This window comes from Argentina silus (assembly GCF_951799395.1).
Source record: "Argentina silus genome assembly, chromosome: 18".
Lineage (NCBI taxonomy): Eukaryota > Metazoa > Chordata > Actinopteri > Argentiniformes > Argentinidae > Argentina > Argentina silus.
Window position 1 is genome coordinate 4,902,536 of NC_139672.1, and position 25,014 is coordinate 4,927,549.

At 43.4% G+C, this 25,014-nt stretch overlaps 1 protein-coding gene across 4 annotated transcripts; it reads right to left on the reverse strand.

Annotated features, from left to right (window-relative positions):
• Nucleotides 1–276: 276 nt before the first annotated feature.
• LOC310819348 (myosin IXb) lies at nt 277–25,014 on the reverse strand. Of its 4 annotated transcripts, none has more exons than XM_083690601.1 (40): nt 24,559–25,013; nt 23,195–24,016; nt 18,105–18,199; nt 16,875–16,937; nt 16,507–16,606; nt 15,437–15,537; nt 14,802–14,925; nt 14,432–14,521; nt 14,159–14,275; nt 13,864–13,998; nt 13,625–13,746; nt 13,252–13,393; nt 12,890–13,091; nt 12,527–12,605; nt 12,206–12,295; nt 12,022–12,061; nt 11,778–11,900; nt 11,559–11,639; nt 11,292–11,402; nt 11,030–11,152; nt 10,754–10,903; nt 10,431–10,588; nt 9,771–10,226; nt 9,561–9,642; nt 9,030–9,224; nt 7,637–7,755; nt 7,384–7,448; nt 6,692–6,987; nt 6,237–6,407; nt 6,074–6,112; nt 5,848–5,959; nt 5,669–5,742; nt 5,291–5,483; nt 4,472–4,600; nt 3,980–4,085; nt 3,712–3,843; nt 3,116–3,239; nt 2,528–2,640; nt 2,319–2,437; nt 277–1,353 (listed from the first exon to the last, which is right to left on the reverse strand). In XM_083690601.1, the coding sequence occupies exons 2-40, from the start codon at nt 23,957–23,959 to the stop codon at nt 1,058–1,060; spliced, it is 5,832 nt and encodes a 1,943-aa protein (XP_083546727.1). In that variant the 5' UTR covers nt 23,960–24,016; nt 24,559–25,013; the 3' UTR covers nt 277–1,057. The 4 variants fall into 4 exon arrangements, with proteins under 4 accessions (XP_083546727.1, XP_083546726.1, XP_083546728.1 ...); XM_083690600.1 differs by having other exon boundaries at nt 23,195–24,019; XM_083690603.1 differs by having other exon boundaries at nt 1,214–1,353; nt 2,307–2,437; nt 23,195–24,019; nt 24,559–25,014.

Below are 25,014 nucleotides of genomic sequence, written 5' to 3' on the forward strand. Positions count from 1 at the left end.
AAAACAGTAACCACTGTCAATATCACTGTCAGTTTATTTGTGTATGAGAGCACAGTAGACAAAACCAAATGAGTTTGGTTGAGAGGACAGTAAACATTATTACCCCACTGAGCATACATACACGGTCATGCTTAGATAGATAGATGATCTCATATGACGTTGCACAAGTAATCAATTATATAGGAAACTATACAATACAAATTATTTAAGAGAGAAACACTTGAAAAGAGAAAAAATGTTGAGTGATAGACCTAGCTGATATCAAATTGAGAATAATCTCTGTGCAAAAAACGTTTATTTTTAGCATAATTATTGATTATCAACAAAAGATAACATTTTGTCAAGGTCTTCCCCTGCCTAGTACCAGTCCAGATGAGTACATGCATATCAGTGGTCCAAGGCACTTGTAATGTATGTTGCAGATTGAGTAAATTACTTGGTAGGTAAAACATGAATTGGTTCTCATTGCATAATTGTCAAACAATGAGACACATAATGAATTACAACTGAGAAAAGTCCAAAATACTTGCCTTTACAAAAAAAAACAATATGTACATTTGTGTTATATGGATAAAATCAAATGGCACATTTTATTCAGCTGTTGGTGAAGTATTATTACAACAGACTGCACTGTCTCTTTGTTTCTTCTCTTTCTCCCTCTCTCTCTCCCTCCCTCCCTCTCTATCTCAGAGATCCTTGATCATGTGGTCCATTGGCTAACAAACACAACTGAGAGACCACTTGTGTGTTGCTAAAGCTAAAGCCTTGGGCTAGCAAGAGATTTGTCAAGATAAGAGACAGAGAGAGAAACAAGGGTTTTATCTAACGATTCCTCATTAGATAACTAGAGATATCTTTAAGAGGCACTCAATTTCCATTCTTTTATCATTCGAAAAAAAAGGACACTGGAAAAGATACAGAAAGTGCTTGGTACTCGTTCATGTTGCCATAATACAGTTCCTCTATTACTCAGACTTTATTATTATTTTTTATTTTTTACATTTCCAGTTCTCTCAACTGCTGCCAAAAATGTGTACTTGAGTGTTTTGACCCCATATTAAATGTCCTCATCTATGAAAGGGATGTCTAGATCGGAGAAGCTCCTGTTCATCCTGGGTGTGCATGGGCGGTTGTTTGTAAGGGAGGATGGTGAGAGGGGGGCAGTGGAGCCATCTTGGCCCGGGAGGATGTAGAGGGATTGGGTAACAGCTGTCCGGCGCTTCCTCTCAGATGGAGTCCTTGCCTTCTGCCCATCTGGCTGACCGCTCCTCTCGCCTTTCACCTCCCGTGCCAGGTCAGCAGACTTAGGGGGGCACTCAGGCTTCTGCACTTTGGGTCCAGTGTTTATCCTGCCTGATATAGAAACTAAGGATTAGTCAAATGGGGACTGGCTAATACAGTTGGTCCTCTGTGGCTCAGCTGGTAGAGCATGGCGCTAACAACGCTTAGGTTGTGGGTTTGATTCCTGCTGGAACCATATATACTGAAATAGATGCACTCATTGCAGTGTAAGTCGCTTTGGATAAAAGCGTCAGCTAAATGGCATATATTATATTATTATTATATTATACAGTTGACCTGCTGGTGATACCAATGTGCTAATGTCCCAATAAAAAAGAGAGTGAAATCCCATACCACCAAAAGTGCGATAGTTAAATCTACCAGTAGAAAACGACTTGTTTTTACAAACCAGCACCAAGTGTATGAACAGACACTACTGTTTAAAAAGACAGTTAATTACGAGAGCCACTTAAGCTCTAGTGTTATGGGTTGCACCTCCACTTATCTATCTGCCTTCGGAAAGTATCCTGATCCACACAGTGTGCAAATCAGAGACCCGATAAAAACAAATATATTAATTCCAAAATTACATGAACTATTATCCTTGCATTAAGATGGACTCAATTCAACTTTGAGTGATTTGTTGATTTTTGCATTTTAGCTAATTTTAAGAGTGTCATAGCAAAGGGTCTGTTATACTTATGTACATGAGGTATTTCTGTATTTCAATTTGAATAAATGTACTGAAATTTCTAAAAAAAATGTTTTCGCTTTGTCATTCTGGGGTATTGTATGTGGATTGATGGCAAATTCTTTTAATTTAATCCATTTTAAATTGGGTCTATAACACTACAAAAAGTGAAGAGGTCTGAATTCTTTCCGAAGGCACTGTATCAATCTTTAACCCAAAATACCACTTGTAAAGAAACAAACAGTTGAAAACAGTTGCAGCAAACAGTTGAAAACAGTTGAAACAAGCAGTTGAAGCAAAGCAACCCAGAGGATGGTAACTGAGTGTACCGTACCTCTCTACTGACCTTCCGAGTCAAGGCTCCCCTCCAGCAGGCTGTCTGAGCTCACGGACGACTCAGAGTCCAGGTTATCGTTGTCTGAGTTCTCCTGCTCCAGCTCAGGCAACCTGCATGCCAAGTCGTCCCTACAAAGACAGACCAAGACAGTTAATAAAATACAAAGCTCAAGAGCTCATACGAACTGTACCAGCTTAACTAGAGGACTCTCCGCTCACTTCTCCTGCTTTAAGGATTTGATCCTCTCGATCAGCATCCTCTCGTCTGGGTATGAGTCTGTTGGCCTTTCCATGTGGGGAACCTCCAACTCTGAGAAGGGCTTCTCAATAATCTTCAGAAACAAATAAATCAGGTTACAGATAACAGTTTTAACCCTCAGCACACAGACACACTGCTCAGTTAGAGATAATCTATTTAACAGTAGAGTAGTGAAGGCGCACATTTGTTTATTATTATTGTGTAACAGATGGACTAATAAGAAGTACTATTCTTTTTTTTTTTTTTTTTTTAAATATGTTTTTAGGGCATTTCTGCTTTATTGCGATAGAGACAGTAGAGGTTGACAGGAAGGATGGGTGAGAGAGGAGGGATGACATGCAAGACGTCGAGGGTCGGAATCGAACCAGGAACCTTGCGATTATGTGGTATGCGCATTAGTGTGCTACGCCACTAAGCGCCCCAAGAAGTACTGTTCCAAATTATAAACACAATAGATAATAGTAAAGTTTTATTGTGAACATATAATGCCATTGATGGCCATGCAGTCTGGCATAGCAGCAGACATCATGTGCTATAACCCATCTCACTGTGTTCTGTCTCCTCAGTTTGAGCTCCTTGACAGCCAGGGCCTCTGCGTACTCCAGCTCTGTGATCTCCAGCATCTTCTCGTGGTAGCGCCTGAACTGCTCAGTGATCAGGATCTCGACTATCCTGTGGAAAAGATGGGTCAGTGCTGGCTAACAATATAATTTTATTCACAATATAGATACTACACTGCAAGAGCTTATTCATATGTCTATCAGGGGAGGCTCGTGGAGGTAGAAATCGAAGGACAGGCTCATTATAATGCATGAAATGGTATCAAACGCATGTATTACAATGAGCCCGTCCTCCGATTTCTACCTCCACCAGCCTCAGCTGGTATCCATCTTTACTTAACCAGGATAGTGCACGCAGCAACAATCATTACTGTTTTCCAGGGAGTCCTAATTTAATTAGCATAAATTAATTGCTGACCACTTCTGCTTTGGCCCCAGACTGTCCAGAACTATTGTGCATATTTGTATTGTATTGAGACTGTCCTTGACCCTCTGGGGTCCTCTGATAGTCCCATGGCAATAAAGTAACTCCATACATTCATCGTAAATGATACTGTAGGACTGAGTCGGCATCTATGACTCACGTTGTCGTCTTGGACACGTCCTTCATGCCGAGGAAGGGGTCAGAGGAGTCTGGGGAACGCAGGATGCAGGGGGCAAAGACAATGGCTAAGGAGTTAGCAGACATCAGGTTGTGTGTTTCCTCCTTGGCCACCCTAGAAAGGAAAGATATTTGGTGAAGTTCATGAATGACATTATTGACAAGTCTCGTGGCGTAATAGGAAATCCTTTGTTTTTGAACAAATGAGATATTAAGTGACAACAAATGAGATAATAGAAATGACTCCCTACATGACCAGATGAAAGATGAGTCTTTCCAGGGTGTTGAAATTAGCAGAGGGAAGTTCGTCCAGTTTCTGGTAGACAGCCCTGAGTTGTTCAGATCTATCTGGCAACTCTTTACATGGGGAGCAAACAGGTTTAGATCAGTGGAGATTGAAATCAGTGGACGGTCTCATTGTAATGCATGGAATGAAATAAGGAATGGCATCAAACTCGTTTAAGATAGCATTCCTCATTCCGTTCCATGCATTACAATGAGTCCCGTCCTCTGATTTCTACCTCCACCAGCCTCCTTTGGTATAGATACATTACAAGAGAACATGATTGAATATAGTTTTAATAATTATATTATATTATATAATATTATCCTTTCAACTATATTTCGAATGACCACAAACACTGGTGCTGTGGGAAACATTGACTAAAAACAAATCAATCTAATGAAATGACATGCAGAGCGTTGTACAGGTATGCATAGTATGTAGCCAGCAGCAAGCTTACCAACAGCATGCAGGAAGTCATTATAAAGGGTGAAAGTCATGAGGGGATCAGGCAGCTCCCGAAGCCAGCGTTTGATCATCCCTGCAATGGTGTGGATGTGATAGTTCTCTAGATAAGCTGAGTCAGGATCTGAAAACACACAAACAGAAAAGCAAGACTACAATGAAATAACTTTCTACCCATCTTGATGTAGTCATAGTAGTAGATAGTAATACTTGATTGAATTCCAGCCCTGTGCCAAGTCAACCAGATAATGATGGTTCCCCCAGATGAATCTAGTGACCACAGAGTTTCCTACGTTCTACTCCAATTATTCTATAACAGTACATGTATATCAAGGGAGGCTAGTGGAGGTAGAAATTGGAGGACGGGCTCAATGTAAGGCATGGAATGGAATGAGGAATGGTATCAATCCATTCCATGCATTACAATGAGCTTGTCCTCCGATTTCTACCTCTTTCAGCTGCCCTTGATGAATACTTCACTGCTACTGTCACCATAAGTATTGCTTTGGTTGGTGATTACTAAAACTCTGCCCTATCACATATTGTACCTACTATCACTGTTGTGTAATATTGCTGTTATTACTAGTGTTATAATGCTTACATTGAACGGGCGAATGGGCATTCAGGAGTAAGGGAAGAGAGGTCTTAGATGGTCCTCTGTGGCTCAGTTGGTAGACCATGGTGTTAACAACGCTAAGGTTGTGGGTTTGATTCCCGCTGAGACCATATATACTGAAATGTATGCACTCACTGCAATGTAAGTCGCTTTGGATAAAAGTGTCAGCTAAATGGCATATACATATATATGTCTTACCCGTCTCCAGCAGCTGGTGCAGCTCCCTGGCGCGGGTGGCTGAGCCCGACTTGCGGTAGATGCCCTCAGTGTAGAGGCCATTCATCTCCAAGTGCTCCAGCATCATCTCCACCACCAAGGGCACCGGGTAGGCCTTACTGGTCAGCACACACACCTGCACACCGAAGTGTAGGGAGCCGGGCACGCTATCGTCCTGCGATACACAGAGACAATGGTTCAAGATGAAGTGTATTCAAAATAAATACTGCAGGTCTTGTATTCCCCAGCACCGCCAACAGTGACAGCATGGTGCCGTGCGTGTTTATTGCGCTCGTAAAAAAAAAGACGAAGTGAAGCTAAAACAAGCCCACCAAGAGCGGTAACAACTGCGGGGCTTACCTTTCTGGCGCATCGTGTCGAACAATCTGTGATGATTTTGGTGAGGCATTTCTTGTGGCACACCAATTTGCAAGCTAAACAAAAGAGCGGCGGAGAAGGTTACAATGATCACGAGGGATTCTGGGTCTGTTCTGGGTCAGAATACAAGGGAAAGGATTTGGCCGGTGAAACGTTCTCACCTCCGCACATGTAGGCCTTCTCCATGCCCCAGATGTAGGAGCCACACAGGTCACATGACTGCATGATGTTCACTTGGTACGTGCTGAACATGTGACCAAGAGGGCTGTTTGGCTGAAAATTATTCACATATTATGTTAGACAGAGAGAGAGAGAGAGAGAGAGACAATCTACAAGAACGATCTATGAGTAACTCAGTCAGGGGCTCCATGAGACAAATCAACTTACACACTTGCTCTTTTTCCTCTTCTTTGTCTTTTTAATGGTCTGCAACAAGTTGATAAGAACATCAGACGGGGAAACAATTGCCCATCAACATTATAATTGTAAACACTCTCATTTCATACAGTATTTGTATACAGTCTAACTGATCTTGAACGCTCAAAGGTACCTTGTTCGGCTCTGCCTCCTCTCGTTTGATTTCTCCCCTGATGAACCCGTCCAGGACGGACTGGAACAGGTTGACCACCAGCTGGACCTCGTTCTTCTGCTTGGGCCCAGAGAGACTGACCACCTTGTTATGGTAACCTTTCATCAGACCCTTGTAGCCAATGTGTGGCTTCTATAGGCCAGCGGAGATGAGAGAAGAGTTAGTTAGCCGTCTGGATCAAAGCAACTGCCATGCTGTAAATTCTATCGATTTGGTTTCTACCTGCCTCGGGTAGAGAGTGCCATCCTATTTCTCTACAACACACCCGCCACATAAGTGTATATTACACCATACAGTATGTTCGTTTTTAACCTATAGAGATCTCAATAAATCTCAATAATCTTTCAGTTTAATATAAATGTAAATGAAATGTAAATGTAGAGTTTAAGGTGCTCAGGTAAGGAGGGTAGACTCACAGAGACAGAGTACATGCTTTTAATGGACTCTCTGAACTGCATGGTGGCCTTGAGGAAGACGCTCTCCGTTCCCGACAGCTCCTTGATCCTGGTGCGGAGCTCGTTCACCTGGTTGCCTAGGAACTCATCCAGGTGACGCAGCTCGTCAGTGTCGGTGATCTCTCGATCCAGAGAGGTCTGGTCTGAGACCCGTGTGGCCCGGCTGATTTTGATGGTGGGGTTCCGACGCACGTCTGCGGGTTTCTGGCTCGATGTGCGGTAGCTGTAGGGGGACTGGGAGGGGGAGGGGGAGATGGCTGTCGGAAAGGACAGGATGGATGAGTGTGTGTATAGGGGGAGAGGTGGGTGAGAAGGATCAAGTGTTAGGGCAATATATATCTTACTCTCACTCAATAAGCCAGGGATTCAGGAAGGTTTTCTTTGGAAAATGAAAGGTGTTAAAAAGGATTTCACCTTTTGGAAAGTTACAAACATAGCCAAAAACTGAAGTTCATTTAAACTAAACATACAGTACCAATTTGAATTCCACATATTTACACATTTTAACATTAGGCTGTAGACCACTAGATGGCAGCAAAGGAGAGACTCCCTGAATTGAAGGTGTATTGTAAGGCAGTTTGTTGGAAACAAAATGAGAGGTTTGGTGTAGGGTTCATGTTTCTCTTATAGGGACTTTGTATTGGTCTGCTTACCATCCTCAGGTATCTGGAAATCCTTCTGTTGGCGTTTTTTCAGAAACTTACTGAGGAACCCATACCTGTGGCATACAAAGGGTCAAAGGTTAAACCATAACATAGAACATATGCATATTTATCAATAAAGAGGCAACTATGTAACGCTATATCAATTACACACATGTAACAGAACGCAAAGAGACTTAACGAGTCAAATTAAGGGCTTTCGCAATCAAATTCATAATATCCCCATTGGCTGAATGGGCTTTACCTCTCGGGAGTGGTTGACTGAGATGTGGTGGAATAGGGGTTTCCTGAGCCCTCGCTGGTTCTCCTTGGTGGCAGGCTGAACCGAGAACCATCCACAACCAAGTCTGACAGTGGCTGAAACTGGAAGGGAGAACCTTTGTTGAACAACCTTTTATACAACACAGCAACACAACACATAGCCTGTTGGTGAAAATATCAGAATGTATCATCATGAACAGTCAAAGTGCAGTATGAGGTACTTAGGTGTCTGCAAAGGAAAAGATTAAAAACAGGAAAAAGCTGCATTTGTTTTCTTCTTTATTCATATCATGCCCTTTCAATGTTATAGGGAAGGACCCATATTTCAGACAGTGAAGCCCATACTCCCAGCCAGCCACAATACAGCTTATCCCCATTCTCCACCAAGGTCCCTGCAGCAACCACACCCATGTCTCATCAGTCAGGAATCCCACAACTTTCCCACCACCACCAACAAGGAAGCACATTAGGAATACCACTCAAATGGAACCGGAATAATACTGGTTATACACGCCTCCCATCACCGGTTAGACATTCAGCATCATACACTAGTCCAGTGGAGCCTTATCACCACCTGAACTTTGACCTTTTTTGCTGTCTTTGATAATGGCCTCTATCTAATGCTGTAGTCAGGACACACAGATATTACCGATAATTTTATATGGAATATGAAAAGACATTTTGTTATCTCCCAGATTTACATGGTCAACATAATGACATTTAATTGCCTCCCAATTAACTTGCTGACTCCCAAATAACTTACTGCAATCCCTTTCACCCTCATATTTGTAAGGCTTCAAAGAGCAAATACACCCAAGAACACCCAAAGAACTAGCCCTCACATAACAGTTGGCTAGTAACATACTGCAGGGTTGTGAACTGTACGTCGTTTCGCTAAACTGGCTAAACATTGAGACAAAAAAGGTCAGAAACGAGCTGTAGCAAAGAGCCATCGCGCCACGAAGCACATCAGTGGCAGCGGATGGATGAATGCGGCTACAGCTCGGTTTCTTTTTTTTCTAGGGCATTTTTCTGCATTATTGGTTATAGAGACAGTAGAGGTTGACAGGAAGGATGGGTGAGAGAGAGGAGGAATGACATGCAAGATATGTCAAGGGTCGGAATCGAATCAGGAACCTTGCGATTATGTGGTAAGCGCATTAGCGTGCTACGCCAATAAGCGCCCCACAGCTCAGTTTCTCAGGGCTGAGGGCTGTAGAGCTGAAGCTAGCAGATACAGCACACTGCAGCCCCATCCAGTTGGGCTGTGAGATCAGTCTCCTTGTACACATGCAAAGCCTTCATGCACAGGACAGCATCGTCTGAAGTTTTCCTCATAGAACTGAGTCAGGCTGGTTGGGTGGCAGTGGGGGTACCTGGACCAGGGTTTTGCGCTGTCGAACGTCAACACTGGAGAGGCTGGTCACCCTGGGCCCCGCAGGGCTGATAGGGGGCAAGGGATAGCTCCAGAACTCACTCTCCCTGGACGCCCCAAGGTTAAACATCAGCCCACTGCGGGGGTAGGCTAACCGGCGCTTGCGTTTGGTCCGCTTGCGGTAGCGCACCCTGACCTACAGTACGCGGGCCAGGATTGGTCAAGAGACACAGTTAGAGAAGGCTGAGACTCTCGATGTCAGAGGGCCTGCGGTAGCCGTCCAGCATAGCAGCAGGGTGTTAGTGACTATAAAAAAAATACTTCACACAACAATTTGTGAGCCCCTATCTCGCATTCCCTCAATGTTACACTGCATGACAACTAGGCAAAGGAGGGGCAATTGTTTGATGAAGGATGTCTTTTACAGATGTTATACAGTGTATGTGTAAAATGACTTGGCAGCAAATGTCACAGGCTAACCTGTGTAGATGTGACACACATGTATGATGTTATAATTAGAGCTGCACAGTACCTCAGCTGTAGAGGGGGAGCTGTCGGAGCCTGAGGAGCTGATCTTGGACACATTGTCCATAGAAATGGACTTCCCTCGGTTCCTGAGTAGAGGAAGAAAGACGGTCAAGCTAAAGTTACAACACGATCCGCAGATTCTGTATGACATTAACAACATATAAATCAAAGTGAAAGCTGAGGCAGAGGAGAGAAGCACTAAGAAATGACTTACTGCAAACCCTGTATCCGTTTATCCCTCAGACGATGTACTTCAGGGCTGGAGTCTGGTTGTGATCCTCCATTCCTCCTCTCCTTCCACCTCTCTGCCTTCTCCCTGATCTCATCCGTGTTGGTGTGCCGCTGGACGGTGCCTGTGTGAGAGTGGCTGGTGGAGCTTTCATCTCCGTCCATGCTGGACTTGGTGTCCAGAGGAACAGATAAAGGTCTGTTAAGAGGAGGAGTCCCTCTTGCCTCTCGTTTTTCCTCTTCTTTATTTCTCTCTTTACCGTCCTGTCCGTTGACCTCTGACCCTGACCCTGACCCTGACCCTTGGCTCCTGTTGGGGCTGTGCTCCAGACCCTGCTGCCTCCTCAGCCCCCTGCTCTCCAGACTCTTCTGATGCTGGGCCGGCTTGGGCTTCTCTCTCTCAGCCGTCTCTGTTCCTCTCCGCTCCTCTTGGGATCGACTCCTAAGAGAGGGCGGATCCAGTTAGCACCGTGGCGACTTTACAGTAGTCTTACGGCCTGATGATGAAAACCACTCAGTGAACATTGAACACAAGCAAGAGTGAAAAGAACCTTCTAGGTTCCCCGAACATCAGCATAACCCAGGTGTTCAGATGGTTTCCATGTTATAATAGTAAAGCTGATGTGAGTCAGATGGGCTGCGTTACCTCTGCCATCCGGAACGGCTCCTCACCAAGGCCTGCATTTTCTTAATACTGGCACGCTTGCGCATGTAGTTTGCCCTCTCATGGGAGCCGCGCCACGCTGCCTGGATCACAGTGGCAGCACGGCTACGTGTCTCATTATGGAAGCCCCGCCAGCAACGCTGCAACGCAGGGAGTTATGGGGGCGAACATCACAATCCCTCTTGGAATTCTAACGACCAGAGTCCCAGTGGTTTCACCCCTTTTCCCTTGTCCCAGGCAAACACAATGCCATGTTAGGTCCTGGTACCGTATGTGTGATGTGATGGTTTATACTACATAAATACCTGTATGATCGTGGCTGCATCCTTCTTGTACAGGAAGTGCTTCCTGCTCAAACAAGCACGGAACCAGCGCTGTAGGATGACAATGTGCCGCATCATTTCCTTGTTGAGGGTGTCTACGAGCCACTGTCTCTGCTTCTCTTTGAGGAACACCTGGGCAGATATGGACAAGGGACATTTAGATGAGACAATAGGAGGCCACCATGGTTTACTTGTACAGTGAGTCGGTCAGTAATAATAAACTATAATGTGATATGAGGTGATATAATATTGCTGTACCTTGGTTTTTCCAATTTGGTAGGTGGTCTGTTCCAGGCCCATCTTTTGAAGCAGCGTAGATATGTCCTCAGGTACTGTAGTTGCTTCCTTTGGTAGTAACACTCTAAACTTCTCAAGGAATTCCTTCAAGAACCATTATATTACATAATCATTACACATAATACAACATTTCTTGTCATATGACTCAATATACAGCAGTATCAACTGGTACCGTCTCTGTTACCTTCATATTATCAAAACATTTCAAACATTTGGAGCTCACCTTGAAGGTGTACTTGGCGCTGTAGCCAGACTTCATGATGCGCACCGTCTCCAACATGCCTGTGTACCTGAGCTGCTGCAGCACCAGATCCTCATCAAAGAGCATCTCTCTCTGCAACACACACACACACACACACACACACACACACACACACACACACACACACACACACACACACACACACACACACACACAACACTGTGCTGAATCCATATACAACCTTTGATACAATCAATTTGAGTGATCATCAACTGGGTTCATGACTACCTTCTCTGCATTGGCCCGGATACAGCGGATGAAGAAGGGCTCAGCTCTCCCCACAGTCTCCAGCAGTTTATTGAGGGACGCCTGGAGCACACATCACATCACATCCCATCAGTCCAGCTCACTGTCTTACCAGCATGATATACTGTATGCCATCAATTGCATGATTGAATAATCTGATCAGTTCTAAATTGAGCAGGGTTTAGTGTTGGGGGAACAGACCTCAAACTGAGCACTGATGCAGGGGGGCTTCTTCTTTTGGTGGGGGTGGAGAAGAGACCTGGTGGTGCGGTCGTGCAGTGTGAGACCCACGATGTGCTTAAGGGAGCGGGAATCCATCAGATTCTATGGGACATCACATACAGTACTTTTAACACAAGCTTTGAGAACTGCAATGACATGGTGTAATAATAGGCATATTAGTGGAAGGGCAGTAGCCAGAAAGACCCAGGATCCAATACCTTACCTTAGGGATGAGCTGCTTCTGTCGGTTGCCTTTACTTTTCCTGTTGAAGATGAAAGACAGAGAGAGATGGTGATAGTCTGGACTTGATGACAAAATAAGAGTGTCAGGAATGACACACTGCAATTACACATTGACTCAACCTGTTCAAGGACTGTTGAAGGCACAAGCTGTGTGAATCACTCACTTTCTCTTTTCATAGTTGGCAAAGATGTCCTCAAACATCTCCAGAGGATGATCGTCAAAGTGCTCGAAGGAGAAGTCAATAAGGCTGTGGCTGGAGAGGACAGTGATTGATACTTATACCGTTAATACTCCATGAATTATTCTAATTACTATAGTAATACTGTAGTAATAACTTATTGCTAGTTGGTTAAGGGGATATTTTACAATGTGTGAAGATTGTTGAGGGCTGACAATAACCTAACAAACCGAGAGATGTAACAGATAGTGAAACACTGTTGAATGCAGAAACAGAGTTCAGAAGTTCTCAGACTTCCGTTCTTACCAGGATGTCCTGTGCACAGCAGAGCTGTGTCTCTTTCTCAGTTCCCCCAGGGACAGACGGGAGCTGCGTCTCCTCGTTCCTGTATTGAGGGTCATGTTAATCATCATAACATGATTCAGGAGGTTAAAGGTAAACTAACGGGTCCAACAGAGCCATAAAAGGACCTTTAGAAATAGTAGAGGGGTCAAATAATATTTTGTAGAGATCTATGGCCCAGACTTTGAAAGCAGTGATATTAGATTAGATTAGATTAGATTAGATTCAACTTTATTGTCATTGTGCAGAGTACAAGTACAGAGACAACGATATGCAGTATATTAAGGAGGGCATTCCGAGAGAGCGGGTCACTCAGGGAGCAGATACCTGACTTTGAGTCTACCCGGTGGCGGGAACGCCCTTTATCATTGAAGGCTGCAATGATGCGTATGGTGGCTCGGAGGATGCCCCATCGGAACATGGCCACCGGGTCTGATCCGATTAGCTGACGCATGAACGCCCGGTCACTGCTGCGTAACAGTGCGACGATGTCCGGACGCATGTGATCCGTGTTCTTCTCCCGGAAATCCTGACAGACAGGGAGAGAGCATTTAGCTGTATTATGGGTTTGACCATTCTTCAGTACAGTGAGAGGGGTGCATATGCAATTATCTTACAAAGATAATTGTTAGCAATGCAGCACTAAAAGGTTATTCCCCCCCCCCCCCCCCCCCCAGCTCTAGTCCTACCTGGATCTGATATTTGACCCTCCCTGCGAAGTGCTGGATGACAAATGCAGGCTCCATCACTGTGGTAGGCACAAAGAACTGGTTGTCCTGATGCTGCTGCTTGAACTTGTCCAACAGGGTATCATCTGTGGCCTGGGGAAGGCTGATGATACAGACAGACACAGAGAGAGAAAGAGAGAGAGAGAGAGTTTTAAAAATGTCATTCAAATATCTCTGCATTGATCCTCATCGAGACCTTGGGTGAATCTCAATAGTCTTTTTCATTCACTCACACCGTTTTCACCTGTCCAGTACCTTTAGATCAGTGCAAGTGAGGGTAAGGAGATAAAGGGAGGAAATCACTATTGAGACACTTTTGCTCTTATGGACCTACTTGCTCTCCTCATCCAGCAGGTGGAAGAGTCCGGTGGGTTTCTTGCTGATCAGATTAATACAGCCCATGTTGTCAGTGTAGTCTATGTTGTACCAAGTGATGCCCTCTTTCTGGTACTCCTCCTGAAATACAACAAAGGCTTGATTAAACCACACTGATGCCAAGAGAACAACTGTTTCTCTCTATTTGATGAATGGGAAGGATTTATATGCTTGGATTAAGAGAGAGGGCCAATTCACCTGCTCAAGTTTAAAGATGTGTTGGTTAAAGTAACACTGAAGTTTCTCGTTGGCATAGTTGATACAAAACTGTTCAAAGCTGTTCCTCTGGAAGTCCTCGAAACCGAATATGTCCAGGATACCAATGGACAAACACTAAAACAAACAAACATTTGTCATTAATATAGATAAATTCCCTTCATAATCTAATGTTTTACCATCCGCATTTTGTCAAACAAACAAGTTCTTATGTAACCAATTTTTCAAATGATTATTAAATCATCCTTCTTCTACCCTGCAGTGAAAGATGTCTTACTGAAACAGACGCCTCCATGTCTCGTTTGTTGAGAAGGGAGTGATTTATGTGCAGGACTATCCAGTCAAATAGAGCGCTGTACAAAGACTTGGCCATGGAGTCCCGGGCAATTGTGGCCTAGAGACGACAACAAAAACAACAACAACAACAACAGCAATGAGATGTGACAACCCTCTGCAAAGCTAACAAGATCAATCAAGTCCACATAGCTACACTGGCTAGGTTACTTCACTGATGGAACAGTGGAATTGGAAGTGGCCTTAGAATCTCTACCTCTTTGAGAGTATAGTGTAGAACCAGAGTGTCGTTGGCTGTAGTTGCTTTCCTCTTGGTCAAAGCCTCCACCAACAGCTCCGTTTTGACCTGTAGGAGAGGATGTTCAATCAAACACAATACTACATGGAAATGTGTCAACTGACCAAGATGAGCACTCAGAACCCACTGGAATACCACGAATGAAATGAAAACAATATAAACCATGCATTTAAACTACTAGCGGACTAACTGTACTATCCCAAAGGCAGAAGATCGAGACATAGATCTATTATGCTAGATCTATAGATCTATTACTCTAGAACATACATAGTAAGAACTATAATGTTACTGATCAGTAATAGAGCTGACTCCATAGTGGCCATGTCACCTTAAGGAGGTCAGCCAGTGTTGAGAGGACATCTGCAGGCCCAACCTCCAGGACATGGCCATCCTCTGATAAGGTGTACATCACGTTGCCCAGGTACAGGATGGCAGAGAGGACTGAGAATATCCTGCACAACACACACACAGGTGGATACAATACACCTGTATTATACTGTTCACTCACCATGAGGCAATTGTACAAACTGGTGGTACGGGTGTAGTGTGACATCATCATCATCATTCAAGGAGACTTAATAGACTCATTCATGCAACACGCAATAGTTTCAGAGCTACAAATAAACTACAGTAGCTTATGAAAAAAAAAACTGATGAGTAACACCCCAACATGCATGGCAAACCCTGAAGCGATCAGGAGCTTGCTGGAACGCTTTCTGGGAGAGTAACTGCATCATTGTTACATTGTTTCGTCTTCAGACGTGTGATACAAGCTTTTCAGGAAGAGGTGACACCATAACATTCATATTAACTGCATGGTAGATGATGAGACTTCAAAACAGCAGCGGATGTTTTTATTAGCCAGAGAAACTATTTCAGGAAAGGCCTCTCTCTCTCTCTCTCTCTCTCTCTCTCTCTCTCTCTCTTGAGATAGAGGTGTTGCATAAGCAAACCCATACATACTGTTTCTTGGTAGGGGGCAGAAATCCGACCATCTCCATAGCCTGCTGAAGCCTCCTGAACTCATTCCTGAGATCCTCCTCATCTTCTAAGTGGAAGTTTTCCTGCAGAGTGAAAATGAGATGATGGGAAAAAAAACTTGAGAGAAGCTAAAGGAGAAACATGCTTTGACCACCTAAATTGTTGACCTGAATTACAGGTTGACAGACATGCAAACACAGGTCATATGAATCAGTGCTCCAGAGTGGAACTATGAATGACACTAAACTCTCCACACCTTTTATTGTTTTTCTTTCATTATAAATATGTCTCTCACAATATCAATACTGTGTACTGCAAGATAGAGAGAGAACCTAACTCTGCATGTGTTACTCTAAACTGACTGTAGTCCAGGGGTGTCTTCCAATCAGGCAGTTATTCCGCCATTTTAAGAGAGATTCCAATTCGTAGGGAATTAAAGTGTTCAGTTTGAAGTGACGTGCAACCTGGGCCTATCCGCAGGGAACAACAGGTGTACACTATTACAGGAAATGCAGCAAGTCTTCTCTACAGTCAAATGGGCGTTTTTTGTGAGGATACATTTTGAGCAGTTGCCAACCAGCACTGAATGGGGATAAAATCTGTGCGACTTGGTAAAAGATTTCTGCTGCTTGAGATTTATGGGAGTCGCGAGATTGAGGCTCACACAGTTTTTAGAGTGAGGCGCTGTGGAGCCCCCGCAGTTACTTCTCAGACTGCATGTAGCAACAAGCCCTTTGTGGGAATCAGGATCATCCCATTGGATTGGAACACAGCCTAGAATTATTTTAACTAATCTGATGTCACAGCAAAATTCGATAAAAAGGTATTTCCCCAGCCTTGCTGTGTGACTGAGTACAGTACAGTACTGTAAGGAAATGTGATCGATGATAATGCTACCAGACAGGTCTCTCTAGACACCGTATGGAAACAATGAATAAGGGTAGCTTCAGCTACACCTCTGAAACTGATACTATTTTGCTTGGACTTGAACTTGTTACTTATGGACGCACTGTAAGGCCTCTTATTTCACAAGGGCGGAATTCCTACAGTACCTGTTTGAGGTAGAGGTAATCTTCAGGCTGTAGTAGGTGAAACTCCTTCCGCTCCTCCTCCGACGCTCCCACCACCAGATAGTAGAACACATGGTAGTTCCTGGAGGTCATAGGTCGTAGCGACATCCAGCCAATCAAGCCATTGCTCCACATGAGAGTCATTCTCTATAACCTAATAGTTGCTCAGCTACTGAATACTCCCACATGCTTTGAGTTATGTCTGATTTGCTATTTTATTAAGTTACACTTTAAACCACGGTTCTAATAATAATAATAATAATAATAGAGTAATAGTATAACAAGCAATTGAATGAGTCACAGGAGTGGTGCTTCTGAAGTCTGTAAGAGATTTCATTGCTGGTCCATACCTTTCACTCTTATCTCTGAACACAAGACGACACTTCTCCAGCAGGTACTTTTCAACTACGGCCCTGCAATAGAGACAAACCGATAGTTAATGTTTACACAACCTATACAGCTCTGATCTGTTACCTGTTCACTCACCATCTGTTACCATAAAGGAACAGAAAAAAGGATATGAAAAGAGGTTAAAAGAGTTAAAAATATATCCCAACAAAAAAATCCTTCTGTGACTGAAATCCTGTGACTGCCACTGAAAGCAACCACACTTATTAAAGGGATGGTTCAGCCTATTTTAATGTTTAGGAGAAATATCATCTTACCCTGAGTTGTCCTCATAGGCCAGCAGTGAAAGATTCTCCGGTTCCCCATTATCTACTTTGCTACCGCAGCACAGGCTAACAGTTAGCAGCACTGTCTCTAATAGACAGGATTCCGATGGTAATTAGTTTAGCATTGTTGAAATTACATGCCAAAATCTACTCGGAGTAAACTTCAAACTAAATTTATCAGTGGCTACATACTAGACAAACCTGTAATGAGTTTATTGTAATCACAAACAACATAGTTTTGCAATAATTGGTTGTCACATATACTTCCTGGATTCCATAAGAATTCCATAAGAATAATGGCAACTTTTTGTTCACAGCGAGTAATCGCTCCGCAGTCGAGTGCCCATCCACAGAGGGTGGTGAAACTTGGCTGGTGAAACTGATACCAAAACATTGATGCTCTGTATAAGTCTAAGAGGAATTAGTTCCAGTTCTGAGCACATCGATTATAGACACTGCAATTGTTTTATTTTCAGTAGAATGCACATGAAAAAATCCTTTAAACTTTGTTTAAAGTCTATATGAGGAGATTTTAGCATGCAGTTTCAGCAATGCTCAACTAGTTAGCCTGTGCTGCGGTAGGAAAGTAGATAACAGAGAACCAGAGAATCTTTCACTACTGGTTTATGAGGACAGCTCAGGGTATTAAGATATTTCACCTCAATATGAAAATAAGCTGAACCATCCCTTTAAACCAACATGCGAGTTAGATTCCATTCACTCCAGAAACTAATTAATGAAAACATTTTTGGTTACGAACACCAATCAAAACATGGTTACAGCAAAATAACCCTAAAATCGCTGAAGGAGCTCTGGGTACAGTATGTTTTGAGATGATCCAGCAAAGACATGCGTTGCTATGAAGACATGCGTTGCTATGGAGAATCTAAATTGTGACTCACTCACCCTCTTACTACACCGCTCTCTAGATAGTTGACTTGGATGAACTTCCCAAAGCGACTTGAGTTGTTGTTCTGTGCAGTCTTCGCGTTGCCAAAGGCCTGTTTAGAAACAGAGAGAATGGTTCAGTTACAGTGCTTTCGGAAAGTCCTATGCAAATTCCTATTCCTATGCAAATCAAAGACCCTATATAAACAAAGATATTAATTCCAAAATTACATGAACTATTATCCTTGCATTAAGATGGACTCAATTCAACTTATTGAGTGATTTGGTGATGATATTTTTGCATTTTAGCTCAATTTTAAGCTATAGCAAAGGGTCTGAATACTTATGTACACAAGGTATTTCTGTATTTCAAAAAACCTGTTTTTGCTTTGTCATTCTGGGGTATTGTGCGTGGATTGACGGCAAATTCTTTTAATGTAATCCATTTTAAATTGAGTCTTTAACACAACAACATGTGGAAAAAGTGAATGGGTCTGAATACTTTCCTAAGGCACTGTAGATAAACTGGTTGGGTACAGCAAAGTTTGCTGTAGGCAAATTCCTTAGCAGATAGAAACACTCCAAATGTGGGATGCATAAAACATCAAATACATTTGTTTAGAAAGGGCATGAGTTTATGGGTTGTAGTTATTCTACAACTATTTGATTAAAGAAGGGTACAATGTAACCTTGATTTTAGGACGATTCTTATCTAATTTGGTTGACTGCTATGATGAACAGTTGTTTTCAAGGGTATAGATGGTTAGTCTCAAAACCCTCTGATGACATTATGCCATTTTGAGAAGGGCCAACTGTATTTCATGGTAACCACAGGGACAAGGATACAGACAGCCACGGGTGTGATTGATACAGTAGGAGGATTGTCTGGATGCACAAGTTATTGAGAATGAAACTGAAACTCACAGACACACACACAGGCATGCACCCACGCAACAGTGAGCACTGGTTGGATACATCTCAGAAAAGATGGGGTTCATCCCCCGTAACAATGTCAGTTGTGCGTGAAGACAACCAACAGACCAATGCTGTGTTACTAAGTTTAGTTGAGGCGGGCAGTGTGTTGGAAGATTCCGAAGACTACTGTATTTTCCTGCCCTGACAGGCCTGGGCCTTGCCTTCACTGGTCTCCATACTGCACTGTCTCTGAGCATACAGATCCTATCTCTACCAGGAACGCAGACAACAATCAACGCAAAGTTGCTACAGCAGGGCCTGTGGAATGTTCCACAGCACTTCTGTTAACACTATGAGTTATCTTTCAAATATGTATTCCATTTTCCACCATATCAAATCCAGTGCTGCTAGAAAGTTTGTGAACCCTACAGGGATGGTCATTATTTTTGAAAAAAATTAAAAATCTTAAAATGAACTTATAAAATCTTTATCTAAACCCCAATTCATAATAAAGACATTCCAAATAAAGGGCACAAACTACATTTTTTGATATATTTTGATTGTTTATTTAATGAAAGTGGTTTATTTAACAAAAACTCAGATGTCATGTGTGCAAAAATATGTGAACCTCTTCAGTCAATAGCTTGTGGCACTTCCATTTCGCAGCGATAACTTGGGGTAAATGTCTCATATAGCCACTAATCAGTCTCTGACATGTTTTGAGGGATTTTTTCTCACTCCTCCTAACAGAACTCCAATTGAGTGAGGGTGTTTGGCATGAACTGCCCTCTTCAGGTCCTGCCACAGCATCTCGATTGGATTTAGGTCAGAACTTTGACTTGGCCAATCCAAAACACAAATCTTCTTTCTCCTGAGACATTCTTTGGTAGATTTGCTTGAATGCTTTGGGTCGTTGTCTTGTTGGAAGACCCATTTTCAGCCCAGCTTTAGCTCCTTGACTGATGGCTTGACGTTCAGTTCAAGAATCTCCTGATATACCTCAGAATTCATGGTTCCCTTAATGATGTGGAGTTGTCCAGGTCCAGTGGAGGATAAAGCAGCCCCAGATCTTGACATTCCCACCACCATGCTTGACTGTTGGGATAAGGTTTGTTTGGTGGTAGGCAGTGTTGGGTTTTCGCCAAACATAATGTTTTGATTGTGACCAAAAAGGTCAATTTTGGACTCATCTGTTCAGAGAACAAACTTCCAGAAACCTTCAGGCTTGTCCAGGTGGTCTCTGGCAAAGTTAAGACGGGCAGTTTGTTTCTTTTTTTGACAGCAGAGGCTTCTTCCTAGCAACCCTCCCATGAATGCCATTTTGATTCAGTGTTCTTATGCACAGTTACCTGAGATGCAGCAAGGGAGGTCTGCAAATCTCTAGATGTTATGTTTGGGTTGGCTTTTACCTGATTTATTATTTTTCTTGTGATATTTTGGAAGGGCGTCCACTTCTAGGCCAGGTTGCTGTCATGTTAAATGCTCTCTGTTTATAAATGATTTGCCTCACAGTGGACTGATGGACCTCAAATCTTGCTGAGATGATTTTATAGCCTACCCCAGACTGATCTGCTCTCACTACCCTCTTCCTGATGTCCTCTGAGATCTCCTTTCCTCTCAGCATGGTGTGTTTTGCATTCACCTGTATGGGTAACACAAAACTAACCAGGTTTCTTATCTCTATTTATCAGAGTCCCGCCAAACTCTTTCCTAAAGATCTCTCCTTTGATTGGTTCATTTGGTACCCAATTATTTACCCACATGATTCTACTTACCTACTTGATTTAACCAATGCAACTTGGGGTTCACTTATTTTTGCACCTGCACTCTTTCTTTATAATTTAGTTTTTCTACTACACGCATGATTTCCTCTAAACCAACATATGGAATTGGTAAATATAAACCTGTTATGTCAGATAAAAAAAGACTGGTTCTGATTGAATAAAGATTTCATGGTAAAAACAAAAAAAAAAACTATAATTGCACAAGGGGTTCACATACTTTCAAGCAGCACTGTATGTGAAAGAGGAAATAGTTGGCTAGAGAGAGGGAGGGAGGGAGAGAGAGACACACACACACACACACACACACACACACACACACACACACACACACACACACACACACACACACACACACACACACAGGGGAGGTGCTTTCTATATGATGAGGAGGAGGGATTGTCAGATAACCTGGCTAAGCCTGTCTTGACATGTTTTTGTTTCTCCACTTTCTCTGGTCTTCCCTCTACGCTGTGACAACGCCCTGCTGCACATTCCCCCACGGTGCTGAAGGGCTATGCTCTCTCACACCAAGCACCACCCAACCCCTAGCAGGCTAATCAGCCAATCCGCTTCTATAGACATTCCTCCCCAGAGTAAAGTGCCGTGGCCATTGTCCCGTTTTCCTGGTTTTCAATTCATAGTTCACACTACAACTTAAGATAGAAACAGGAACCTCAGACTTGAATGTAAGACAACTATATAAAATCAGAGCAGAAATATTTTTGACTGTTACAGTTTTCCATGGTTTTTGGTTTGTGTTCAGATGGTTTTTGGTTTGTGTAATCCAAGGCAAGTCACTTATTTATGTTTTGCAACAAGGGAACCACCACTTATGACTCATGTGAAGGCAGAGGTACTCCTCATGACAGTGAGAGTAATTTCACAACATATTGTGAAATAAAGAGGAATTCATGACCTTAGACAATAGTGAAAGATAAAAATGTGCCACTTCTGGTAAGCCTTGTAGTTCTTGTTTAATCTCTCTTTTGTTCTGTTCGCATGGAAAATTAGCAGTTACACCTGTGGGAAATTGTTAAAGCACTATCTTTTAATTTTCACTTGAACCTATTTCCTGTTCATTAAATTGGTGTATCAAATCCACCAACCAACACTAAACACATCCCTCTCCACACGCTATATCCAAACCTTTGACAGGGGAGGAGGAGGCGCCTGTGGCTGAAAGAGACCAGGATCAGGCAGATGGAGAAAATTGCTTTGATAAAAACTCAGAGAAACCTGTCTGACCTGTTCAGAGAGATATATATGTTCAGAGAGGAATAATCTCTTACTTCCTGACGGGGGATGCACCTACAGTGGGAAGGGGTTTGATTGCTAAATAGTGTGAGACAGCCCTTTGTACTTTATGTAAGAGGCTATCAATACTATCATGTAAAACCAAGTAGCAAGGGTCTAAAGCTGAGAGCTAAGATTGCCATTTTCGTGAAAAAGAACACAATGGTAGTTGGTACTGTGTAGAACTGAAGGTCAAAGTTAACTGGCAATATTGTGATCAATAACAAAGCAATGCTATTGAAAAACTACAAGCATAAGTCATGCCAAATCCATCTCTCTTCACTAGTAGTCACGGTGAGTGGGCTGGTACCCCATACTTCTCTCTGAAGTATGGGGTCCTAAAAACAGGGAGTGCCAGAAGGACACTAGGTAGGTGTTTCAGAAATCACTGTAATTTTCTGAAGAAAAGAGAGGAGAGGAATTCCTCTGAGAGGGGGGGATTCTTCTTCCGCCAACTCTAGTCAAGCACCAGATGGAATGCAGTTATGACGTTGTAGATGTGCGTGGTTATCGTGAGTTGGGGGCACATTTTGTGGTGGCTGTAAACCGTATTGCAGTGTGTGTTGTATGTTTCCTGCCTAGTGGCCTTCTAGCTGTCAGACCATCTCATCGATGATCAGCGGAAGCGGGGGGGTTTTGAAACAGTAACTCCCTTCAGCCCTTCAGCCCTTGTATTGGTAAATCAAGCTGTTCTATATATAACCCAAGTCTTATGATTGTTTCCTCATTTCCTATCCTCTAGCAACCATGACAACTGCTAAACACTCCCTATTAAGATCCCTTTCCCCCTTTTTAGGAGCCAAGAATAGCATATAAGCAGGAACGCAAGATGATAATCATATACTATTGTAATAATAATTCAAATACATGATCTTCTCTTCATGAGATCCATCCACCATAGCCTGTGCTTTGTCAACTACGACACTCAATTGTGCCAGATCATCAACAGCCACAAACCCAATATCAAATCAAGACAAGCATTGAAAATCACTGACTCATATATGTTAACTTGCAGCCCTTATCGACACACTGCTGCTGATATTGCACCCCTATGTTTCACAACCAGGGAGGACGGGGACGAGGGGGGGACGGCTAGTCACACTTAGCCTCTCTTACCTCCAACACAGGGCCTGCCCCCAGAATGGTCCGTTCCACCCCGCTGCTGTACCCCTTCTGACTGAGGGCCGTCAGGCAGTGGACGAGGAAGTTGGTGCTCTGGGTCTTCCCCGAGCCGCTCTCCCCTGATATCACAATGCACTGGTTCGCCTGCTTCTTCAGCATGGTGTGGTAGGCAACGTCTGCCACGGCAAAGATGTGAGGGCTCAACTTGCCCAGCGGCTGCTTCTCGTACATCATCACATACTTGGGGTTGTAGATGGGCAAAAACTTGAAAGGGTTAATCGCGATGAGAATGTTACTGGCGTAGGTGTAGATCTTCTGTTCATAGAATCGCTGTCGTAAGTTGTCCAGTATACTGTCCTGGGTCAAGGGGGAGAGGCTGCAAAGGTCGTCATTGCCCTTCCCCTCAGTTATTGGCCCACTTTCCATCTGTAGGATAAAAAAGTATCCCTGGCTCTGGGGGTGCTGATCCTGGGCCTCTGGAGGCCAGAGTAGGACTCTCTCCACGGGCAGGTCCCCAGCCTCCAGGACCCTCTCCTCCCCTCCACTCTGCCTCACCTCCAGCAGGGCGTATGACTGGGTCATGTCCAGGCCCAATGTGGCCGCTACGTTCTGGGTGACGGTGGCCGCCGTGGTCCCGGCGGTGACCTGGAGGGTGCAACATGACACTGTGCCTTGGGACAGCCTGGGGTAGATGTGCAGGACATAGGCCTGTCCGTCCTGGCCGGCTGCTGTTGCTTCCACACCGTCAGTGACGCTCATCCTGACACACACAGGCAGACTTCAGCATACCTCACTGGCCCCCTGCTCAACATGTATCTACTGGGGAGATAAGGACAGAGACAGAACAGTGGACTGAGTACAGTAGTACAGTATGAGAGATATACACATATCCACTGTTTACAAAGATATCTTTTCTATAGAGGTATATAATAACAAACAGTAACTTTAAAGTGGCCTCTAAAATATCACCAGGTTACTTTTTTTTTATTTGTATAGTATTAATCCTCATGCTGACCATCTCGGTTTAGGACACTAAACAGTTAGTACTGTATCTACTTTAGGCCTGTATAATGCATGCAATGACAATCCACTGAATTAACCCAGCTTCTAGGACAGGCCAGTGCATACCTGTCCTGCCTGAGCATGTAGGGACTGTGTTAATGGCAGGCATAGAACAGTGAAGACATTTTAACGTTCTATTCGTTTCATCCACTCTAACACAAACGGTTTTCTGAACTTTAAACTTTCCAACAACCACCCTGTACAATTACACAGCAGTCAATGTTATAAGTGCTGTACAATGTAGTACAAAGTACAATGATAATTAATGGCCAAACAGTATACACACTATTCCTCACCTTCCATTAGAATCCACTCACAACAATTCTGTAAAGAAACATTTTTGTCAACAAGGAAGTGTTCTTTTCCCACCGCCCTTGCTTTCCCAAAGCGAGTTGATTCCAAAAAAGTTCACCTGCGCGCCTGAATATGTACGCAATTAAGTAAATCTTCTGAAAACGAAATAAGGTCGTGTGTAGTGACTGGAGATCTATAATTCGAATATGTTAAAGGAGGACCTTTTCTTCTTGGCAAAGTTGTCGTCCTTGTCGAATTCTAACTTCCTCGATCTGTCGGATCTGTCTGCGCGCTGTCGTCTACGAGGTGGACGTCCTTCCTTTCGCTGATCACAGACGCGCCTGCATTGTCAATAAACTGAATTGAGGTCCACCGAATTATGTTTTCACAATATTAGCCAGGGAAAATGCCGTTGCTTGTATTCTTTATATTTTCAAATGTGATGTAGGACAACAACC

Excerpts from the sequence above, each read along its gene's own strand:
- LOC310819348 (XM_083690601.1), bottom strand. The coding sequence starts at position 23,959 with ATGAGCGTCACTGACGGTGTGGAAGCAACAGCAGCCGGCCAGGACGGA. Across the intron at positions 11,153-11,291 it reads GCGCCAAGTACACCTTCAAG|GAATTCCTTGAGAAGTTTAG; the intron begins GTGAGCTCCAAA and ends TGGTTCTTGAAG. Across the intron at positions 10,589-10,753 it reads ATGCAGCCACGATCATACAG|CGTTGCTGGCGGGGCTTCCA; the intron begins GTATTTATGTAG and ends CCTGCGTTGCAG.